General features: G+C 43.6%; 1 protein-coding gene across 1 annotated transcript in view; it reads left to right on the forward strand.

Moving 5' to 3' along the window:
• Positions 1-20,605, forward strand: part of LOC122004448 (biotin carboxylase 2, chloroplastic-like) — a 113,872-nt gene that overhangs the window by 69,911 nt on the left and 23,356 nt on the right. The window contains exons 3-7 of the mRNA XM_042559335.1: positions 11,250-11,584; positions 11,775-11,916; positions 12,432-12,530; positions 12,626-12,682; positions 13,075-13,146. Coding sequence (XP_042415269.1) covers positions 11,250-11,584; positions 11,775-11,916; positions 12,432-12,530; positions 12,626-12,682; positions 13,075-13,146 — 705 coding nt within the window. The remainder of the gene's footprint in view (positions 1-11,249; positions 11,585-11,774; positions 11,917-12,431; positions 12,531-12,625; positions 12,683-13,074; positions 13,147-20,605) is intronic.

A 20,605-nucleotide genomic window follows, 5' to 3' on the forward strand; every position in this document is an offset into this window, starting at 1 on the left:
CGCTTTGGAAATAGGATTGGTGCCGGGGAAGAGCTCTATCTCAAATTCAATCTCCCTGACATAGGCCAGGGAAGACTGCTGGGTAGTCACATACAACTCGGACTCCTGCTAGCTGTTGGTCCTTGTCCTGGCTGGTATTGACTACATGTGCTAGGTACCCCGTACAACCCGAATCCATCAACTTCTGTGCCTTCATAGCTGAGAGAAATTTTCTGGCTTTTCTCTTTGGTTCTCCGATGTACTCGAACTGTGTTTCTACTTCGGGTTGGAATACGACTCTCTGTTTACGGCACTCTATGGAAGCACCATATCTGATTAGGAAGTCCATTCCAAGGATGACGTCGTAGTCAATCATTTCCAGCAGGATCAGATCACAAAAGAGTTCCATGTCTGCTATAATGACCGACATTGCTCTGAGCCAGTGCGTGGATGCCATGATCTCCTCCGAAGGTAGTGCCGTCAAAAACTGACCACTGAGTACCTCTGAGGGTATTTCTAATTTTTCGGAGAACACCCTGGCTATATATGAATGGGTTGCCCCAGTATCAAATAGAACAGTAGCACCACACTGAAAAATGCTAATCTGACCTGTGACCACTGTCGAGGCATTGGCTACGTCCTCTCTGGTGAGTGAGTAGATCCTCGCATTCGCCGTAGCTGGAGGGGCTTCTAATCTTCCCTGGCTAATAAGTGGACCTTCTAGAGCGGCATGCATCTGATATAACTGAGCTGGCTGGCCTGCATACTGAATCTGCTGTGGCTGAGGAAGATCGGTCTTGTTCGGGCACTGCTTGGCCATGTGCCCTTCTTGTCCACATTCAAAGCATCCTCGTGTGCCCTTGCGACAAACCCCTGGGTGGAATTTCCCACAAGTAGCACACTTTGGATAATCGGGTCGCCTAGATGGTCCTCCTTTGGGTCACTCCACGATTTGCGCTTCTGTTGGAGTTCCCTTTCGAGTTAGAGCTGTGGCCTTGCTGTTTTTAGTGTGAGGTTTCCTTGGCCTTTGGACTCGAGGAGACTTGCTTCTGCTGCTTTATGCTGTTCCGGTAATGCTCTGTGGTCAAGGCACCGCTCACTAACTCCTCCGTGGTTTGTGGCCTATGTATGCCACCAGCCACGTTCATCGCTATCTCCGGCCTCGGCATCTTGAGCATCAACCGGATTCGTTCCTTCTCCGTGCTGACTAGGCATAGACGAGCCAACCTGTTGAATTTCTTCACGGCTTCCTCAATCGAAAGTTGTCTGACGAAACTCGATGAACTCGTCGTAGTGGCGGTTTGTAACCGTATGTGAAAGAACTCCTCGAAGAACTCCTTCTCAAAGTCACCCATAACATCTGGTTCTTGGGCGCTTCATTCTGATTCTTTCCCACCACATGCGTGCGTCTCCTGTCAGGCGAAGGAGGCACACTTCACCTTGTTCCAGAAGCTCCATCGTGCTCTCCAGTGTTTTGAACCAGGCTTGTGCATCCCATGGTTCACTAGTGCCCGAGAAGTTCTCTGGCTTGACTCACTGCCACTGGATCGGATAGGATTCCTTTCTTGGCTCAGCTCTAAGACTACCGGAGTCGTCAAATTCGGTTCCGGGGTGACTGTGGGGGTATTCTGCTGGTTAGCCTTTAAGGTGGCTATTTCCTGTTGCTGTTCAGCTAGCTGCTGCTGTAACTGAGCCACTAATGTTGTAAGGTCTGGAGGAGGCACTGAACTGCCTGCCTCTTGCTGGGGCTCAGTAGCTAGTGCCCTTCTAGCTGGGCGTCCTCGTGCCATTTCTAAAGACATGGAGAACATAACATAACTAAGGTAATCACAGTTATATAACTACTGATATCATGTTCAAAAACTATCACATACTAACAAGCAATAGGCATATAAACATGAACTGTAATAACAAAACAAGGAGCATAAATAAAGTAGAGGTATTCTAACTTGGAAGTTGTAGGTACAATGCTGATGTGTGTGTAGGAAGTATGGAACACTACTCTGATACCACTCTGTAACGACCCGCCGTCTACTACTAGGCTGTAAGGCGAATCGCTACATTACTACTGTACTGACTATGCGGAAAACTGATCTAATTTGAATTTTTATGCTACTGATATCTGATCTAATACATGTTATTGGTTCTACATGTGCTAAAGGATGTGATCTAAGGGATACCTGGTGTATCCTATATCCCCTACGGTCAAAGAGCTGGACTGATAAGTTTCTTGGACGAAACCTGAGCTTCCCAATCGATCCAAGCTGGACTGGATCGATTGCTCTTGGTTGGATCGATCCGTGGATCGATCCAGGATGCTACTGTGCTCGGGTGGTAATCGGGATCGGTCGGCTGACCGATCCAGTGGCTCACTGATCGGTCGACTGACCGATCCAGTGGCTCACCGATCGGTCGGCAGACAGATCAGTGAGTTCCTGTATTCCCTGCTAACTCTCTGTTCGCGCATGGATCGGTCGGCTGACCGATCCAGCGGCACAACCCACCCTCTGATCGGTCTGTAGACCGATCAGAGTTCTGATTTCACCTAAAACTCTGATTTCAGCACTTATTCGTGCCGAAGATCTCACATAACCACTAACTAATGCATAATAAACATTCCAATAACATATAGCTAACATTCCAACGTGACATGGAGCATGGTTCATCAACTCATAACCTTTAACTACTAGAAATGCATAAAAACCAAAGTATAAGAAAATGTCTTAAGGAAGAACTAGTTTCTAATTTGCTAAACTCTCCAAGGTCTTTTATTCCAGTTCCTGCCACACACACCATCCTTTGCATTGTCCTCCAGGTCCCTCTGCTAGTCCATCTTTCCTTTACCTTTATCTGCAGTATAAGGAAAAATAGTATCTGTAAGCTTAAAGCTTAGTAAGAAACCATCTACCTCACAAAAACATGCAAGCGATGCAAATATGCTTTGGAAATCATGTTATTTGAAAACATGCATTGAGCTTATTAAAGCATGGCATACTGAAACATGGTATAAACACTGAAACATGGCATGCATCATAAACTAAGCATATAATCATATCATAGCATCAACTAGAATAAACTATGCTGAAAACCGAACTGAAACTGAAACTATACTTGAGCTAAACTAGTGCTGTTCTGATGCTATAGTCACATATCTGAATAAACTTTGAAAGCTAATAGATATAAGTGAAAATACATAATCATGCTGTTTGGGCCCGGCAACTGTACTTGCTGTGCGCGCATCCCTAACTAGACCCGGGTTTGCAAGTCCCGAATTTAGTAGGGTTAACTAGGTTATCTAAACCTAAGGACGACTGTGAGAGTCCAACCCAATGGATATCTGATCCAGTACAGTGCCACTGAAAATAAAATACTGAATATAGCTAACTGTTTTAACTTGCTGTTTCTAGGTTATCTGAACCTAGAGCTAGGTTATCTAAACCTAGAGGCGACTATGGGAGTCCACCCATTGGACCGTAGTCCCATATAAGCTAAAATAAACTGATTTACTGTTTTAAACGCTTCTAATGCATTTAACTGAGCTATTAAAATGCCTAAGTTACATTTTTTTACTGATCTAGTTACTTTGTCGAACACCTAGTGTGCCCCAACTCTCCTCTTTATTAGGGAGATCACCTTTAGGCACCCGACAACGTCTACAACCCCAAACTGAAGAGGGTAAACGTGTCCGGCCCATCTAAAGGTGCTCAACTAAATCCCTAAACCTGCGAGGAGGGTTAAAAACACCCTACATGTCGAAAAAACCTGCATAAAACTAAACTAATGCACAGAAAATCCAAACGGAGCTATTATACTGCAGGTGAAGGGTTTCTTACCTCCTGTTTGTAATTTCTTACGATTCTATTCGCTAGAATTCCGGTGGAGATGACCTTCTCGACGATCCGATCACGTCTTCGCGTTCCTCTCGCGGAGAAGAACCTCTTTCGTGTTGGAGTCGTCGCCGGAAGATGAACCTATGGACCTTGGGCTAGGGCGCCGAGAGGAAGAGGAGAGGGAGAGGCGGCGGTGAGGTTTCGGTGGTGAGGGTTGAGAAGTTGCCGAACCCAAAAATAAATCAAACCCCACTTAAACCTTCTATTTATACTAAGTAACTAATTCGGCCAACCCAATTATAAATATAATTGGTCCCCTTTCCTTTCAGCACGGCCCTGCTGGGTTCAACTGGTTCCCAACATTATCCCTAAGCCATAGGTCTCGGGTTCGATTCCCGCCTAAGCTATTTTGCGGTTCTAATTATTTTTGTTGCTTCCGCTACTCTGAAAATTCCGTAAAAATATCTAAAAATTCCAGAAAAATCATAGAATAATTCTAATGCAAGTTTGAGAATTTTCGGGCGTTACACTTGATCCCGGATAAACATGAACCTGATCCACGAACATATGACGAAGCACTCCAAGATATAGATGCAGCATCTTAGCAAAAGGCAATGAATTCTGAAATAGAGTCTATGTACTCTAATAAAGTCTGGGAGCTTATAGAACCACCTGATGGTGTAAAAGCCGTTGGATGCAAGTGGATCTACAAAAGGAAAAGAGGGAAAGACGGGAAGGTAGAAACCTTCAAAGCTAGGCTTGTTGCGAAAGGGTACACTCAGAAAGAGAGAATCGATTATGAGGAGACCTTTTCACCGGTAGTCATGCTTAAGTCTATCCGGATACTCTTATCCATTGCTGCTCATATGGATTATGAGATTTGGCAAATGGATGTCAAGACAGCTTTCCTTAATGGAAGTCTTGAAGAGAACATCCATATGAAGCAACTAGAAGGATACATTGAAAAAGGCAAAGAGCATCTAGTATGCAAGCTCAATCGGTCCATTGATGGACTAAAGCAAGCTTCAAGGTCTTGGAACATCCGGTTTAATGAAGTAATCCAGTCATATTTATTTATTCAGTGTCCGGATGAGTCTTGTGTATACAAGAAGTGTAACGGAAATGTGGTGGTATTTCTTGTACTATACGTAGATGATATTTTATTAATTGGCAACAATGTCAAGGTATTATCAGACGTAAGGGTATGGTTGTCCAAACAATTTGATATGAAGGACTTAGGAGATTGTGCTCACATTCTTGGAATCAAAGTTATAAGGGATCGTAAGAAAAGAATGTTGTGTCTATCCCAAGCTTCATATATAGATACAATCCTTGCTCGTTTTAGCATGCAGGATTCCAAGAAAGGTTTCTTACCTTTTAGGCCTGGAGTAGCTCTATCTAAAAAGATGTCTCCGAAGACATCAAAGGAGATAGAGGACATGAAAGCAGTTCCTTATGCTTCGGCTGTAGGAAGCTTAATGTATGCAATGCTAAGTACGAGACCTGATATCTGTTTTGTCGTGGGCATGGTTAGCAGATATCAGAGTAACCCTGGACAAGGACATTGGACTGTGGTAAAGCATTTATTAAAGTACTTGAGAATGACTAGAGATTATATGCTAGTTTACCAAGTAGATGATTTGCTCCCTGTGGGATACACGGATTCAGATTTCCAATCAGATAGGGACAATAGTAAGTCTACATCAGGCTATGTGTTTACTTTAGGAGGTGGAGCCATTGCATGGAGGAGTGTTAAGCAGAAATGCGTTTCAGACTCAACCATCGAAGCTGAGTATGTAGCAGCTTCTGAGGCAGCTAAAGAAGCAGTATGGCTCAGGAACTTTCTAATGGACTTAGATGTGATTCCTGGTTTGCCCAAAATCATCACAATTTATTATGATAATAGTGGTGCAGTTGCAAACTCGAAAGAACCACGAGCCCATAAGGCAAGTAAACATATAGAGCGCAAGTACCACCTGATACGAGATATCGTGAAGCGAGGAGAAGTTGTCATTGTCAAGATTGCATCAGCAGATAACCTGGCAGATCCTTTCACTAAAGCCCTTCCGGCAAAAGCTTTCGATCGGCATGTGGAGGGAATGGGAATCAGATGTATGGCAGAAGATATGGCAGCTTAGTCATTAGTATAAGTGGGAGATTGTTAGAGTGTATACTGAAAGCCTAAGCTTTTGTAAACATTTATTTTGAATAAAAAATCACATTTGGTCAAATCATCTACATTTGTTGTAGTTGTTCAATTAATTTATATTGTAGATAACATAGTATGTGGTGTCACATACAGAAGATGATGTTATCAATACCTTATAAATTATAAACAGTAGCTCATGACCAAAATGGAAAGGAACAAACCATTGGAAGGTCATAGTGTAATTAGGAGTTAGTTTATCTTGACTATATAATTACACTAGTACACTTAGAGTGTATTGAGTAAGACCATTTGAGGTCGTTTCTTTTATACTGTCTTTATAAAGGAACAAATACCTCAGTTATTATGGAAGTGTGTGCTCTTAATCCTAATATAATAACAAGCACATATATTTGATATTTATTTCTTTAATTTATCAATGGGTGAGATTTAGTTCGATGAATCAATAAGCTCGATAAGTTGGGAAATGATATTACTTATAGTGTATGTTGTTGATTATAGAAGGAAACTGTGTCCTAGTAATCTAGGTTGATAATGTCCCCAAGATGAGCTGATAAAGATTGTCATGTTAAACCCTGCAGGTGGACTTAGTCCGACATGACGATAAGGTTGAGTGGTACTATTCTTGGATTAAGATATTAATTAAATGAGTTGTCAGTAACTCACTTAATTAGTGGACATTCGACATCTTAAACACAGGGAGACTAACACACTCATAATAAGAAGGAGCCCAAAAATGTAATTTGGGATTGGTGCGGTAGTTCAATAATAGTTCTCTAGTGGAATGAATTATTATTGATAAAATTAAGTTGTGTGTTCGGGGCGAACACAGGATGCTTAATTTTATCGGAAGACCAAAACCAATTCCTCCTCTCGGTCCCTATCGTAGCCTCTTATTTATAAAGTACTATACCCACCTTCATACCCATGAGAAAGGGGCCGGCCAAGCTAGCTTGTGGTTCTAGCTAGGGCCGGCCAAGCCTTGGTTCATGGGTGGCCGGCCCTAGCTTGAACCCAAGCTTAGGTGGCCGGCCCCCATTAAATTAAAAAGAATTTTAATTTTAATTTTTATTATGTGGAAGATATAATTTATTACAGAGAATTAAAATTAAAATATCTCTTTTTAAAAGATCTACAAAAGATTAAAAGAAAGAGATTAGATCTCTTTCCTTATTTGTAGATTGGAAAGATATTTTATTCTCTTTGAAAAATTATTCACATGTTGAAAATTAAAATTATAGAAATTTCTTTTTATCAACCATGAAGGGATTTTAAAAGGAAATTTTATTTTTTAAAATTTCCAAAGACAAATAAGGAAGTTTTAATTGTTGATTAAAATTATCCTATTTGCTCTACATGAGGTGGCCGGCCACATACAATTAATTAGGAAAATTTATTTAATTTTTCTTAATTAATTGTTGTCAAGGAAAGTTAAGGAAATTTTATTATAAATAAATTTCCTTATTTGCCAAAGACAAGGAATATAAAAGAAGGGGTAGGGATGCCTTCATGGGTTACAACTTCTATTGTTCTCTCCCTCTTTTCCTTGATGTTGTGGCCGGCCATCATCCTCTCCCTCTCTTCCTCTTGTGGTGGCCGAATCCTTCATCTCCTTTGGAGCTCTTGCGGTGGCCGGATACTACTTGAAGAAGAAGAAAAAGAAGGAGAGAAAGCTTGCATCTCTTGGAGCTTGGTTGGTGTTTTGTTCTTCATCCTTGGTAAATCTTCCTTGTTGTGGCCGAACCTAGCTAGAAGGAGAAGAAGGTGGTTGGTGGTTTCTCATCTCGGAAGATCGTTGCCCACACAACGTCCGAGGTTAGAAGAGGAATACGGTAGAAGATCAAGAGGTCTTTCTAGAAGGTATAACTAGTAATTTTTCCTTTCCGCATCATACTAGTTATTTATGGAAATAATACCAAATACAAGAGGCTTACGATTCTAGTATTTCGAATATGTTTTTCGATGTTGTGTTCTTTTGTTTTATTTTTCCTTGTGATTTGATTGTTCTTTTCGGTTAACCTAAAGTTATTTTAGGAAATTAAATATTATCTTTCCATAAAAGGTTTTGTCTAGTCGGTGGTGGTTGCTCCCATATCCAAGAAGGTCATGTGCCTCGCCACGTCAGTACTGGGAACCAATTATGGAAATTAATATTTAATGGAATTAATAACTTAAGGTGATTTGGGTCGAACGTGTTAAGTTCCGCAGGAGATCCAAGTCAAAACCTAAAAGAACAAATAAATTAAGTTTTGGATCAAACGTGTTAAGTTCCGCAGGCGATCCAATATTTAATTTAAAAGAACACATGGTAGCTAGGAAAAGGTTCAGACCTTTGTACAAAATTTTTGTACAGTGGAACCTCTAGGTTTTCCGAGTAGCAACCAACAATTTCATAGATAGCAAATAGCTAAATAAACTCCACAATTTAATTAGGAAAAACCCTAATCGAAATAATCAACCTAATCCCTTAATCCAATTAGGTTTAATTAAATCCACAATCTTTCACATCAATCCAAACAACCACAGATCACAGTCTCCAATATAATATGATATAAATCTTAATTCACCCATCTATCACATAAATGCAACCAAAACTCCATACTTAGCTTACCTCGATCCAAAACAGATTCACACCCTTTGATGAAGAAATCCAAAGTTTGCTATGGAGAAAGATGGAGTTTCTCCACACATCTGCAGCTGGTCCGACACAAACAGAGGGGACAAGAAACCTAAGGCATTTCATCAAACACTAGTTAAGCATAAGAAATGCCACTGCCCTAATCATTACTTCCTAATTAAATTAGGGTTTACAATCATGACTTACCGTAAACAAACTCACACAAATCAAATTCACGGTGACCACTGGTGGAACATGACCGGAGGGATCCACAGTCGAAACAAGATCATCGGAATTGTGGATCACTGACGAACGGTACTGAACAAGTCATCGGTAGCCGATCCAAATTGGCTAGGAAAAGGAACTGAAATCTAGTGAAGAGGAGAAAGTGATGAACTCCCTGATGGAAACCCCTCTGCTCTGCTCCGATCCACCAGTGAGAGGGAGAGTGTGCCCTAGCCCCCCCCCCCCCCCCCCTCGGCCGAGCCGCTGCCGCGCGCGCAAGCCCAGCCGAAGAGAAGATCACTCCGTCGAAGATGGTCGGAACCATCAAGATCCAGCGACGCCTTCCCTCCAACGATGCGTGATGACGAGATCGCGGTGGAAGAAGCCTCTCAGTCGCCGTTGGGTCGTCTACTCGCCAGAGAGAAATGAGAGAAGTCGGGTCAGGTATGCGCGAGAGAGAAGAAAGCCCCCATGCCATGAAAGGAAAAAGGGAGGAGGAAGGTTCGGCCGGCAGTTGGCGTTGATGCCCGGCGACCGGCGATGAAACAAGATCGCGAGGGAGAAGAGTCGGGGAAGGAAAGGATCGGGTGAAAGGGGAGTTCGGGAGAAAGAATGGGGAAGGAATTATAAACCTAGGTTATTTAAAAACTTAAGTTAGTTTAATTAAATGCTAAGTTAATTTCTCAATCAACTCCCAACTTATTTTGGATATCCCAAACATACTCTCTCTCTATCCCGAATCCATCCCTTCAAAACGGGTCATACGGACCCCGTTTAATTTTCGAAAAATTTCTAAAAATTCCTGAAAAAAAATCCAATAAGATTTTTCGTCTAATAATATTTATTATTTTAAATATTACGTACATTCCTTCTATTGGGTAGACTTACCTCTTCAAGTAAGAAATTCTTTAGGTCGAGGCAAGAGCTGAACTCTTTCACTTTAATACAATATTGCCTACTTAACTGCTTATGATTTATTGATAATCGTTTCTCAAATACAATAACCTTCAACTCAAAATAGTAGCGCTCTGAGATTTGAGTTCCGGTGAACTTTTGAAACCTTGGAATTTTTGAAGAGGATAAGAGGTAGAGAAAAACTCAAGACGAGAGATTTCAACTTGAGAATTGAATGATTTGAACACTAGGAGAAGGGTGGCCTCAAACTGTAAAAAAGACATTTTTGGAATATTTTCTGCAAAATCACTAACTATTAAGCATTGCACATTCTCCAAGTTTGATTAATGTGCGTGTGCATGCACAAGATTGACAATGTTGTCTGCTGCTTTGCCGCCTTGTAGTTTTATTTTTCAGTCATTAAATTTCTAATTCCCCATCCTGAACTCAAGCGTGTGGGTGTGTGTGTGTGCATGGTGTGAGCATGGAGCACCAGGTCAGCACATGTGGTTCGCATGCCGCTGAGTTCTAAGTGCAAATGAGAGGCAATGTTATGAGTTTTTTCTTAGGTGCGGAAACTAGTGCACAGACAATGCGAGCACTGAGGCACTACATTGGCACTACCACTGCTAACTCTAAGGTGATGTTGGATGTCAGCCTTCAAAAATTAGGCAGACATGTTATTGATTCAGATTCCTAGAGGCCGCATGCAACTACTTTTTGGATGCAGATTTCAATGTCACGTTGGAGCCATTTTGTTCCCCTCATTTTATGTGTCACGCAGAAACTAATGTGTGCAATTTGTCAAGTTGCTTCTGTGACTAATTGATCTCTGTTTGCAACTCATTTTTTGGATCTACCAATCCCATTATTTTCGGCCAATTTCACATCACATATTGGTTCTACAAGAATTAATGCTTGCACATATGAGATATCGCTCATGCATTCACGTTTGTGAACCATGCTTATGTTTGAGCCCATACCTTCTTCTGATTAGACTGAACTACTTGTGAAATAGCCATTCACTAAATTAGTTACAAAAACCAATTTGCAACATCATAAACGTATGCATAGAAGCAAAGACAACATGAGAATTACTGATATAACATGTTGGTCTGAAGGAGAACATCCTTTATCTTAAAAATAGTTTGGCTGAGAAGTCAAAATTTATCTCTGAGAAGGATGCTTTAGCTTAATGATAAAGTTCTCTTAATTGATTCTTCTGAAGAGTTTGCTTGTTAACAAGGATTCTCAGGATTCTAGCTGTATTCTTGGACTGAGATTTCTCCACTCAGTCCTGATCAATGCTAAACTAGTTATGCATATAAAAGGTGTTCTAGTTTGGATCTCAATTAAACCTGTTCTTGCTTCTCTCATTTACTATTTCTTGTGCATCACATTTACTTATCATGTGCATTTATCATTATTTGTATGTATTGGTAGTACTAGATACTCTTTGAAGGAGTTATGGTATCATAACTCCTGTTGGGCTTAGCTTATTATTTGAATTGCTTACAACTTCATATTTTTACTATAGGGACTGTTCTTTCAACCTGCTGGAGGAATAAAAGGATCACAATTTAACTTTAATGTGGGACATGTTGCCAATTTCTGCAAAGTTTATTATCCTAGAAGACCATCATCTTATGTGGCCAAGAGATCTAGAAATGATGGAAGAGTGCTTAATGAAATTTGCCGGGATGAAAAGATTCTTGTGGCCAATAGAGGAGAAATTTCAGTCAGAGTGATCCGAACAGCACATGAAATGGGTATACCTTGTGTAGCTGTTCACTCTACTATTGATCGGGATGCTCTACATGTGCGGCTTGCAGATGATGCAGTCTGCATTGGTGAAGCTCCCAGCAGTCAATCGTAAGTGCTGGTTTTTCTTGTTAGCATTAGCTACTGAAATTTCTTTGAAACAACCTAAAGTTACTTCATTCCTAGTGTTGCTTATTTTTGTTTGAATTTTCAGAATTTTCTACGGATTTTTCTGTTGCTTTTGTCATGAATAGAAGATTTTTTGGACATCTATAGATGTCTAATCTTATATTTTTAACAGGTATTTGCACATTCAAAATGTTTTATCTGCTGCTGTTAGTCGTGGGTGTACGATGTTGCATCCTGGTTATGGTTTGTTAGCTGAGAATGCTCGTTTTGTTGATATGTGCAGAGGGCATGGAGTCAATTTTATTGGACCCAATGTAAGCTGTTCTTTTACCTATAGATTGAGTCATGAATAAACTTGTACACTAACACTTCTAGTGGAGACTTATATTTCTATTGGTCCTTTGCAAAAAGTCTTAGAATAGCCCTGTCGGACATTTGGATCCGCAACCCTGTCAAATACTTGTACCCGAGTCCTCCAGATGTTTACTTCTTGTAGCATTTGGACAAACAAAGACGGAATTCATAATTTTCTTTTGCTCAAATACTTTTTTCGGTTTTGGATTAATTTTGTGCTATTACTTGATTTAAAAAAACAACTTTGAAAAAGTGCACTGGTGTTTCATCATAGAACTAGTTCTTATGAATTTAGACAAGCAATTTTTTTGCACAAGCTTATCTTTCTAATAGCTGGACATCTCATCTCTGGCTTGTTTCTATGCACAATATTTAAACCCACAGATGTAGACTTTCCCCTCAATGATTCATTGTCAAATGAATGTAATTTTGGTTAATAAGTGATACATTAACAAACCTTTTCATAATTTGTCAGCCAGACAGCATTCGTGTAATGGGTGACAAATCTACAGCTAGAGAAACAATGAAGAAAGCTGGTGTTCCTACTGTACCAGGAAGTGATGGACTTTTGCAGGTAGAAGAACATCTAAGACATCAGTTTGCCACTTCATTGTGAATGCTACTGCTGCAAGTGATTAGATTCCTAAATGCTATTTTTTTGCGATTCAGTCAACGGAGGAGGCTGTGAAGCTTGCCCATGAAATTGGTTTTCCTGTCATGATCAAGGTACCTTTTCTTCTTTTCTGAGATTGAGTGAAAGTGCTAGTTCTTGTCACCATTATTCGTTGCATTTACCTTATAGATCCATGATATTTCCTTGATTCTTTAATACTATACTATATGCGCCTTTACATTTGTGCTGGTGTACAATCTTTGAACTTGGATTTTGCCAACTTAGTCTGACCTAGCTTCTGGATTTAGCTAAGAGCATCTATATACAGTTTTTCTTCAGCCCATTCTTCATGACACCTAAAGCACTCAGTTCTTGTTTCAAACATATTCAATTCCACAACTATAGAGATATCAAAAAATTTTCCATCTTGAAATTAACTTGGCTTTTGGAGGGCAGTTTATTTAAGATCTTTTTTTTTCCCCTTCCTCACTTTCACTTCACTTAGGCAACTGCTGGTGGTGGAGGACGTGGAATGAGATTAGCTAAAGAACCTGATGAGTTTGTGAAGTTGCTACAGGTACTCTATACCATGCTTGTTTTTCCCTTTTTCTATAAAATGCATCAAGTAACCATGCAAATGCAAGTTTCCCTTTTTGGTTTTGTATTTTTTTTTCATTATTTCTCTGGCGTAAATAAATAATATGATACGGTGTATGATTATGGGTCAGTAAGGTGAAGTGGTTAGAAAGCAAGACCACGGGAAGATCAGAAGTCAAGCCTACATGGAAGTCAAGAGTCAAGCTTATATGGAGGTCAGAAGTCAAGTTTACATGGAAGTCAAAAGTCTAGCCTCCGTGTCTGGTCAGAAGTCAGGATTACATGGCCATGGTCAAAGTCTCAGCTGACGGGGCGATCACAAGGGCCAACCCTGATAGCGGTCAAAGACAGGGCCCATGGGCCAGGTACATTTGAGGATTGAGCCCCTAAGTCAAGAGTAAAGGAAAGAAAGCCTTGGGAGAATAAACAGACCCGACGTACAGGTCGGGACATACAAGCCAAGGATAACGATGAACAGAAGCAGGTCAGGAAATAGGCCTAGCGTGCAAGTCGGGAAATGCAAGCCAAGGATAACGGTAAATAGAAGTAGGTCGGGAAACAGACCCTGTGTACAGGCCTGGACATACAATCCAAGGATAACGACGAACAGAAGTAGGTCAGGAAATAGGCCTAGCGTGCAGGTCGGGACATGCAAGCCAAGGATAACGGTAAATAGAAGCAGGTCGGGAGATAAACCCGACGTACAGGTCGGGACATACAAGCCAAGGATAACGACGAACAGAAGCAGGTCGGAAAACAGACTTGGCGTATAGGTCGGGACATGCAAGCCAAGGATAACGGTAAATAGAAGCATGTCAGGAAACAGACCCCGCGTACGGGTCTGGACATACAAGCCAAGGATAACGGTAAATAGAAGCAGGTCGGGAGGCAGACCCGGCGTACAGGTCGGGACATGAAAGCCAAGGATAATGACGAACAGAAGCAGGTCGGAAAACAGACCTGGCGTACAGGTCGGGACATACAAGCCAAGGATAACGACGAACAAAAGCAAGTCAGGAAATAGGCCTAGCGTGCAGGGCGGGACATGCAAGTCAAGGATTACAGGGAGCAAACGCAGGTCAGGAAACAGACCAGTCAGGCAGGTCGGAACGAACAAGCTATGGATAAGTAGTGGATCGAAGCAGGTCAGGATGTATACCCAGTGAAGCACTACAGGACAAACAAGTCAAGGAATCGTAACCGCTTGCTAGAGAATGTCAGAGAACAATCACAGTGTCAGGGAATATGCTAACAGTCGGGGCGCACAACGTCTTCGGTCTTTCCACCATCCTATCAGGAAGAGCCACGTGTCAATCACCGCCAGACAAAGCCTGACAGCCGACATTCCCTGACACTTGCCTGGTCCCAGAGGCATCCGTTGCAGTATAAAAAGGGATGTCTTGTCCCTTATGTAGGCATGCTTACTCGTCATTTTTCTCACTGGTCTTTACTTTTCGTCCTTGCTCTGTGATTTCTGAGGAAAAAGTACCTTACTTGAGCGTCAGAGGGCCTGACCCGGGGACTTTTCCCTTGATTTCTGGTCTCTAATGACCCGTGGGCTCGTCTGAGTGTGTGCAGAGCAACAGCGTCATCGTCCTGGTCATCTTTCTTCGTCAGCTGCCCGTGAGAATCTTTCGAGAGGGGTGCCAGGTAGACTCAAGGCTTCAGCGACTTTCCGTCAACTTCCAACACACCAAGGCCTGCCTTCATCCGACCCAGCTTCCGGACGGGATCAAATTTGGCGCCGTTTGTGGGAACACAACAACCTGTTCCAGAACGTGAAGATGGAGGAGTCTGGCCGCATTAATGTTACTATGGCCGCTGGAGAATATGAGCTTTTCAAAGAGGCCAAGAGGCGAGCAGCCTCCGAAAAGCAAGCGACCATCTCGCGACCGCGATAAGTTCCTACTGAAGCTTCTAAGGAGCCCCTCCCTGTCTCAGATCGAGGCTCTAAGAGAAAGTAACCTGAAGTATTTCCTCAGGTTCCTTATCGTGAGCCTGGTGTGGGGTATTATCAACCAGAGCCCCAGGGCCACAACCTCAAGAAAGAAGAACCGCAAGTCTCCATGGCCGAGAGCTCCCTGCCCAGGGATTCAAAGAAGGGGAAGGCTCTCATGATACCAGAAGTATTCCCGGAGGATCCAGACGAGAAAGTCCCTTTCTCAGCCCGGATTTTAAATGAAAAATTGCCCAAGGGTTACAGGGCTCCATCGATCGGAGAGTACGATGGGAGCAAAGACCAAGAAGAGCATTTACGAAAATTTAAGAATGCAGCTCTTCTGCATCAATACAGTGATGCCGTCAAATGTAGAGTTTTCTTAAACACTCTAGCTGGCTCTGCATTGAAATGGTTTGATGGGCTACCTCAAGGGTCCATCACCTATTTTTTGAATTTCAAGACGGCCTTCCTACGTCGTTTTGCCAGTAGTAAGAAATATCAAAAGACAGATCACTGTCTTTTCGCTCTGAAGCAAGGGCCGACCGAGCCCTTAAGAAGTTATATCAACCGTTTTAATCAAGTGGCCCAGGACGTCCCCACCGCCACTTCGGAGATTCTAATGAGCGCCTTCTCTCATGGGCTAGGAGAAGGAGAATTCTTCAGAGATCTCATCAAAAATCCCGCTCGAAATTTCGATGAAATGGTGGAAAAAGTTGTCTGCTATATCAAAGTGGAAGAAGCACAAGCGACTCAGAGGAAAGCCGAAAGACCACCTCCCTCTACCAACAAGCCGGAGAGAAGAGTGCCTCAACTGTTGGTGCAACCTTAGGTCAAGGTTGACCTGGGTGACCCGACTCGAGTTGACCTGACTCGAGGTATATTTTAATGTTTGACAAGAATAGAGAAGTTATATTTTGATGGTTGACAAGAATAGGAACTTGGGGGATTGTGGGTGCAACCTTTGGTCAAGGTTGACCTGGTTGACCCGACTTGTGTTGACCTATTCGGGAAAAGTCCAAGTATGGAGACTTGGCACGGAAAGGTCCAAGCAGGGAGCTTGGCACGGGAAAAGTCCAAGTATGGAGACTTGGCACGGAAAAATTCAAGTATGGAGACTTGGCACGGGAAAAGTCCAAGCAGGGAGCTTGGCACGTGAAAAGTCCAAGTATGGAGACTTGGCACGGAAAAGTCCAAGCAGGGAGCTTGGCACGGGAAAAGTCCAAGCAGGGAGCTTGGCACGGGGAAAAGTCTAAGTATGGAAGCTTGGCATGGGAGGTCGGAGAGGGCTCGGTAGCTCGTTCTCTGAACTGGATGGAGTCGGAGAGGGCTCGGTAGCTCGTTCTCCTGACTAGGTCAGAGAGGGCTCGGTAGCTCGTTCTCTGGACCGGACGAAGTTGGAGAGGGCTCGGTAGCTCGTTCTTTGTACTAGGTCAGAGAGGGCTTGGTAGCTCGTTCTCTGGACCGGATGAAGTTGGAGAGGGCTCGGTAGCTCGTTCTCCGGACTAGGTCAGAGAGGGCTCGGTAGCTCGTTCTCTGGACCGGACGAAGTTGGAGAGGGCTCGGTAGCTCGTTCTCTGGACTAGGTCAGAGAGGGCTCGGCAGCTCGTTCTTTGGACCGGACATGGAAGTCGGAGAGGGCTCGGTAGCTCGCTCTCCGGACTAGGTCAGAGAGGGTTCGGTAGCTCGTTCTCTAGATCAGGAAGGCTTTAGGTTTAAGGCTGGGAAATTGGATCGGTCTGCTGACCGATCCAGTGAAACACTGGGTTATCTGATCGGTCTGTGGACCGATCAGTATCCACACAGAAACTTTCTGTGAGTAATCTGATCGGTCTGGTGACCGATCAGTAAGAAGGCTGATCGATCCACAGACCGATCAGGGATCGCAACCAACTCTCTGTGAGAGTTAGGATCGGTCTGGGGACCGATCAGCGTAGGGCCTGATCGGTCCCCTGACCGATCAGGGTGGAGCCTGATCGGTCCAGGTCTAGCCGTTGAGTCACAACGGCTAGATTTCTTCTTTGTCTTCTTCGCAGGTTGATATAAGGTGTAGGGCCTCTACTGTTGGGACAGTTTCTTGACTCTTGTTCCTTGCGATCAGAGCTTTGCTGAGCTCTCCATTACTGAAGCTTCGTGTGAGCTTCTCTCGGCTGGACTCCAACTGATCAGTTGCTGCTGTTGTTGGCGTGAAGTGGTTGCTTCATCACCAGTCGACGAGAAGGCAAGCAAACTAGTGTTTTTACATTCATATTGTTCTTGGCTTCTTGCTGTATTTCTTGTACACTGATCTTGCTGTTGCAAGAGAGATTATGGCGAGGTTTCTCCACCCAGAGGGAGTTTTTATTAGCCGGTTCTCCGGGGTCTCATCCACCAACGGATTGATAGGATTCGTCCACCTTACGGACACGCCGAGGAGTAGGAGTATCATCTCCGAACCTCGTTATATCGTCGCGTTTGAGGTTTGATCTTCTCCATTTTCATTTCTATCTTTTATTTCCGCTGGGCTAACTCAAATTGTAGGAAGAAACAAGAATTTGGGGTCGGCTATTCACACCCCCCTCTCTAGCCGCTATCCGAAGGTCCTAATTAACATCAACCACCTCCTCAACCTCTGTCGCGCACTCGGGAAGCCAGACCTACCTTCCAACCCGGGCCGGAGATTAGACCCGCTCCCAGAGTTGCGGCTATGCATGCTCCCCGACCAGGACCATGGAACAATCGATATTGCACTTATCATCGGTCTCGCACTCATGATACTAATCACTATTTTCAGTTTGCTCGAGATTCCAAACGAGCTGCCAAGATGGGCTTACCGCCGCCCGAGTAGCCCCTCAGTTAATCAAGATGATGGAAGAGCAACGAACCGCAGCAGGACAGGCCGGACAATCCTGTCCTGACCTAGCAGGACACAGTACTCATCAACCCGGTCGGGGGAAAGAGCCAGAAGGATCACGGGAGTCTGAGAACAGAGGCAATGCTGCCGTCAAGGAGATCGACATAATATCTGGTGGGCCAACTCATGGAGATTCAAGGAGAGCACACAAGTCACATGTGCGTCGGTTGGAGGTGCATACTGTCGGATGTAGTCAAGAGTAGGCTACTGGCCCTGTTATCAGCTTTAGGCCTGTAGACCTGGAAGGTCTGTAATTACCTCATGATGATGCCCTCATCATCAAAGCCATCATTGCCAATAGCCTAGTGGCTCGGGTTTTTGTTGACACCGGGAGCTCGGTCAATATTCTGTTCAGGACCGCATTCGAGGAGATGCAGATTGATGCTATTGAACTCCAGCTGGTGGCCACATCTCTATATGGATTTACAGGTAATGAGGTGAAGCCAATGGGTCAGATTAAGCTGGCCATATCCATGGGCACTGAGCCGTTGGTGCGCACGAGGAGGAGCACTTTTATAGTGATGGACTCTCCTTCTTCTTATAATGTCATTTAGGGAAGGCCCGCCCTACATGAATTTAGGGTTGTTGTTTCAACCTTTCATCAAAAAATCAAATTCCCTGTGGGCGAGCAGGTCGAGGAAATTAAAGGAGAACAAAGGATTTCTCGTCGATGTTACATTGATATGGTCTGGGTGGAGGCCCAGAAAAATCAAAGGATGCGAGACGGCAGTGTCCACGCTATTCAAGAAAAGCCTTCACCTATGGCTGAAGAGCCTATCCCCTGGGAAGAGGTACAACTGTATGCTGAGCGACCCGAGAGTCTGACCCAAGTGGTAAGCGACCTTCCTTCTCCCCTTAAGGAAGAGTTAGTTCAATGCTTAATTCGTAACCGGGATGTATTCGCCTGGTCTACAGAGGAGTTACCCGGGGTCAGGCTAGAGGTAGTTGAGCATAAGTTACATCTACTACCAGATTCCCGACCTGTCAGGCAAAAGAAAAGGAACTTCTCGGTTGACCAGAACAAAATAATCAGAGCCGAGGTGGACCAGCTCAAGAAGGCAGGCCATGTTCGGGAAGTGCAGTTCCTATCCTGGCTTTCAAACGTGGTTTTAGTGAAGAAGCCCAACAATAAATGGAGGGTGTGTATAGACTTCCGAGACCTCAACCGAGCTAGTCCCAAGGACTGCTATCCTCTGCCTCGGATTGATCAAATGGTGGATTCCACGGCCGGCTGCGAGAGGATTTGTATGCTGGATGCATACCAAGGGTATCATCAAATACCTTTAGCGGTAGAAGACCAAGAAAAGGTTAGCTTCATTATGGCTGACGGTATTTTCTGTTATACTGTCATGCCCTTTGGTCTCAGGAACGTTAGAGCCATATATCAAAGAATGATGGACAAAATCTTCCGGGAGCAGATCGGGCGCAATGTGGAGGTGTATGTGGATGATATACTTATCAAGTCCCCGTTAGCTGTTAACCTAATCAAGGATGTGGAAGAAACATGCAGAACCCTCCGGCAGTATGGACTGAAGCTGAACCCCTTGAAGTACCTGTTTGGAGCTAAGGGGGGAAAATTCTTGGGTTACCTGGTGACTGAGCGAGGGATAGAAGCCAATCCAAAAAAAGTTCAGGCGCTACGGGATATGCAGCCTCCTCAGAATTTGAAGGAGACTCAGAAGCTGGTCGGCAAAATAACAACCCTATCAAGATTCATTTCCAAGTCTGCAGACCAGGCTACTCCTTTCTTTAAAGTGCTCAGGAAGGCCTCCAAATTCCAATGGGATGAAGATTGTACCCGAGCTTTTGAGGAGCTGAAGAAGTACTTGGAGACTTTACCATCTCTATTTAAGCCAATTGTCGGAGAACCCTTGTGGGTTTACCTATCTGCCACCCCCGAGGCCGTAGGGGTTGTGCTTGTTAAAGAACATGACAATATACAACTGTCAGTGTATTTCTTCAATCATCTATTAAAAGGGGTTGAGTCTCGATATACGACCCTCGAGAAGTTGGTTTATGGATTGGTCCTTATGGCTCGGCGGTTGAGACCTTACTTTTTAGCACATCCTATTACAGTGTTGACCAATAGCACCATGGGGAGAGCCCTGACTAACGTAGAAGTTGCAGGCCGGCTTATCAAGTGAGTGACGGAGCTAGGGGAATATGACATACAATATCAACCGCGCACAGCCATTAAGGCACAGGCTTTAGCGGATTTCTTAACAGAGATTCATCATGCCAACTCTGAAGAAACTTGGAAGATATATGTGGATGGATCGGCGAATCACCAAGGAAGCTGGGTTGGGGTCTTAGTGATATATCCCCAAGGAGATATACTCCAATTGACGGTTCGATTGAATTTTCGAGTCACCAACAATGAGGCAGAATACAAGGCTTTATTGGCAGGACTACAAGCAGCACGGCACGTAGGGGCAGCTCAGGTAATCATTTATTCAGATTCCCAGCTAGTGACTCAGCAAATAGCTGGCAACTTTACGATAAATTGCGAAAAATTACAAGTGTATCGAGAAGCTTATGAGAAAATGAGAGAAGAATTCACAGAGGTCACGGTAACTAAGATCCCCAGGTCGGAGAATGAGAGGGCAGATG

The sequence above is a fragment of the Zingiber officinale genome, chromosome 7B (genome assembly GCF_018446385.1).
Source record: "Zingiber officinale cultivar Zhangliang chromosome 7B, Zo_v1.1, whole genome shotgun sequence".
Lineage (NCBI taxonomy): Eukaryota > Viridiplantae > Streptophyta > Magnoliopsida > Zingiberales > Zingiberaceae > Zingiber > Zingiber officinale.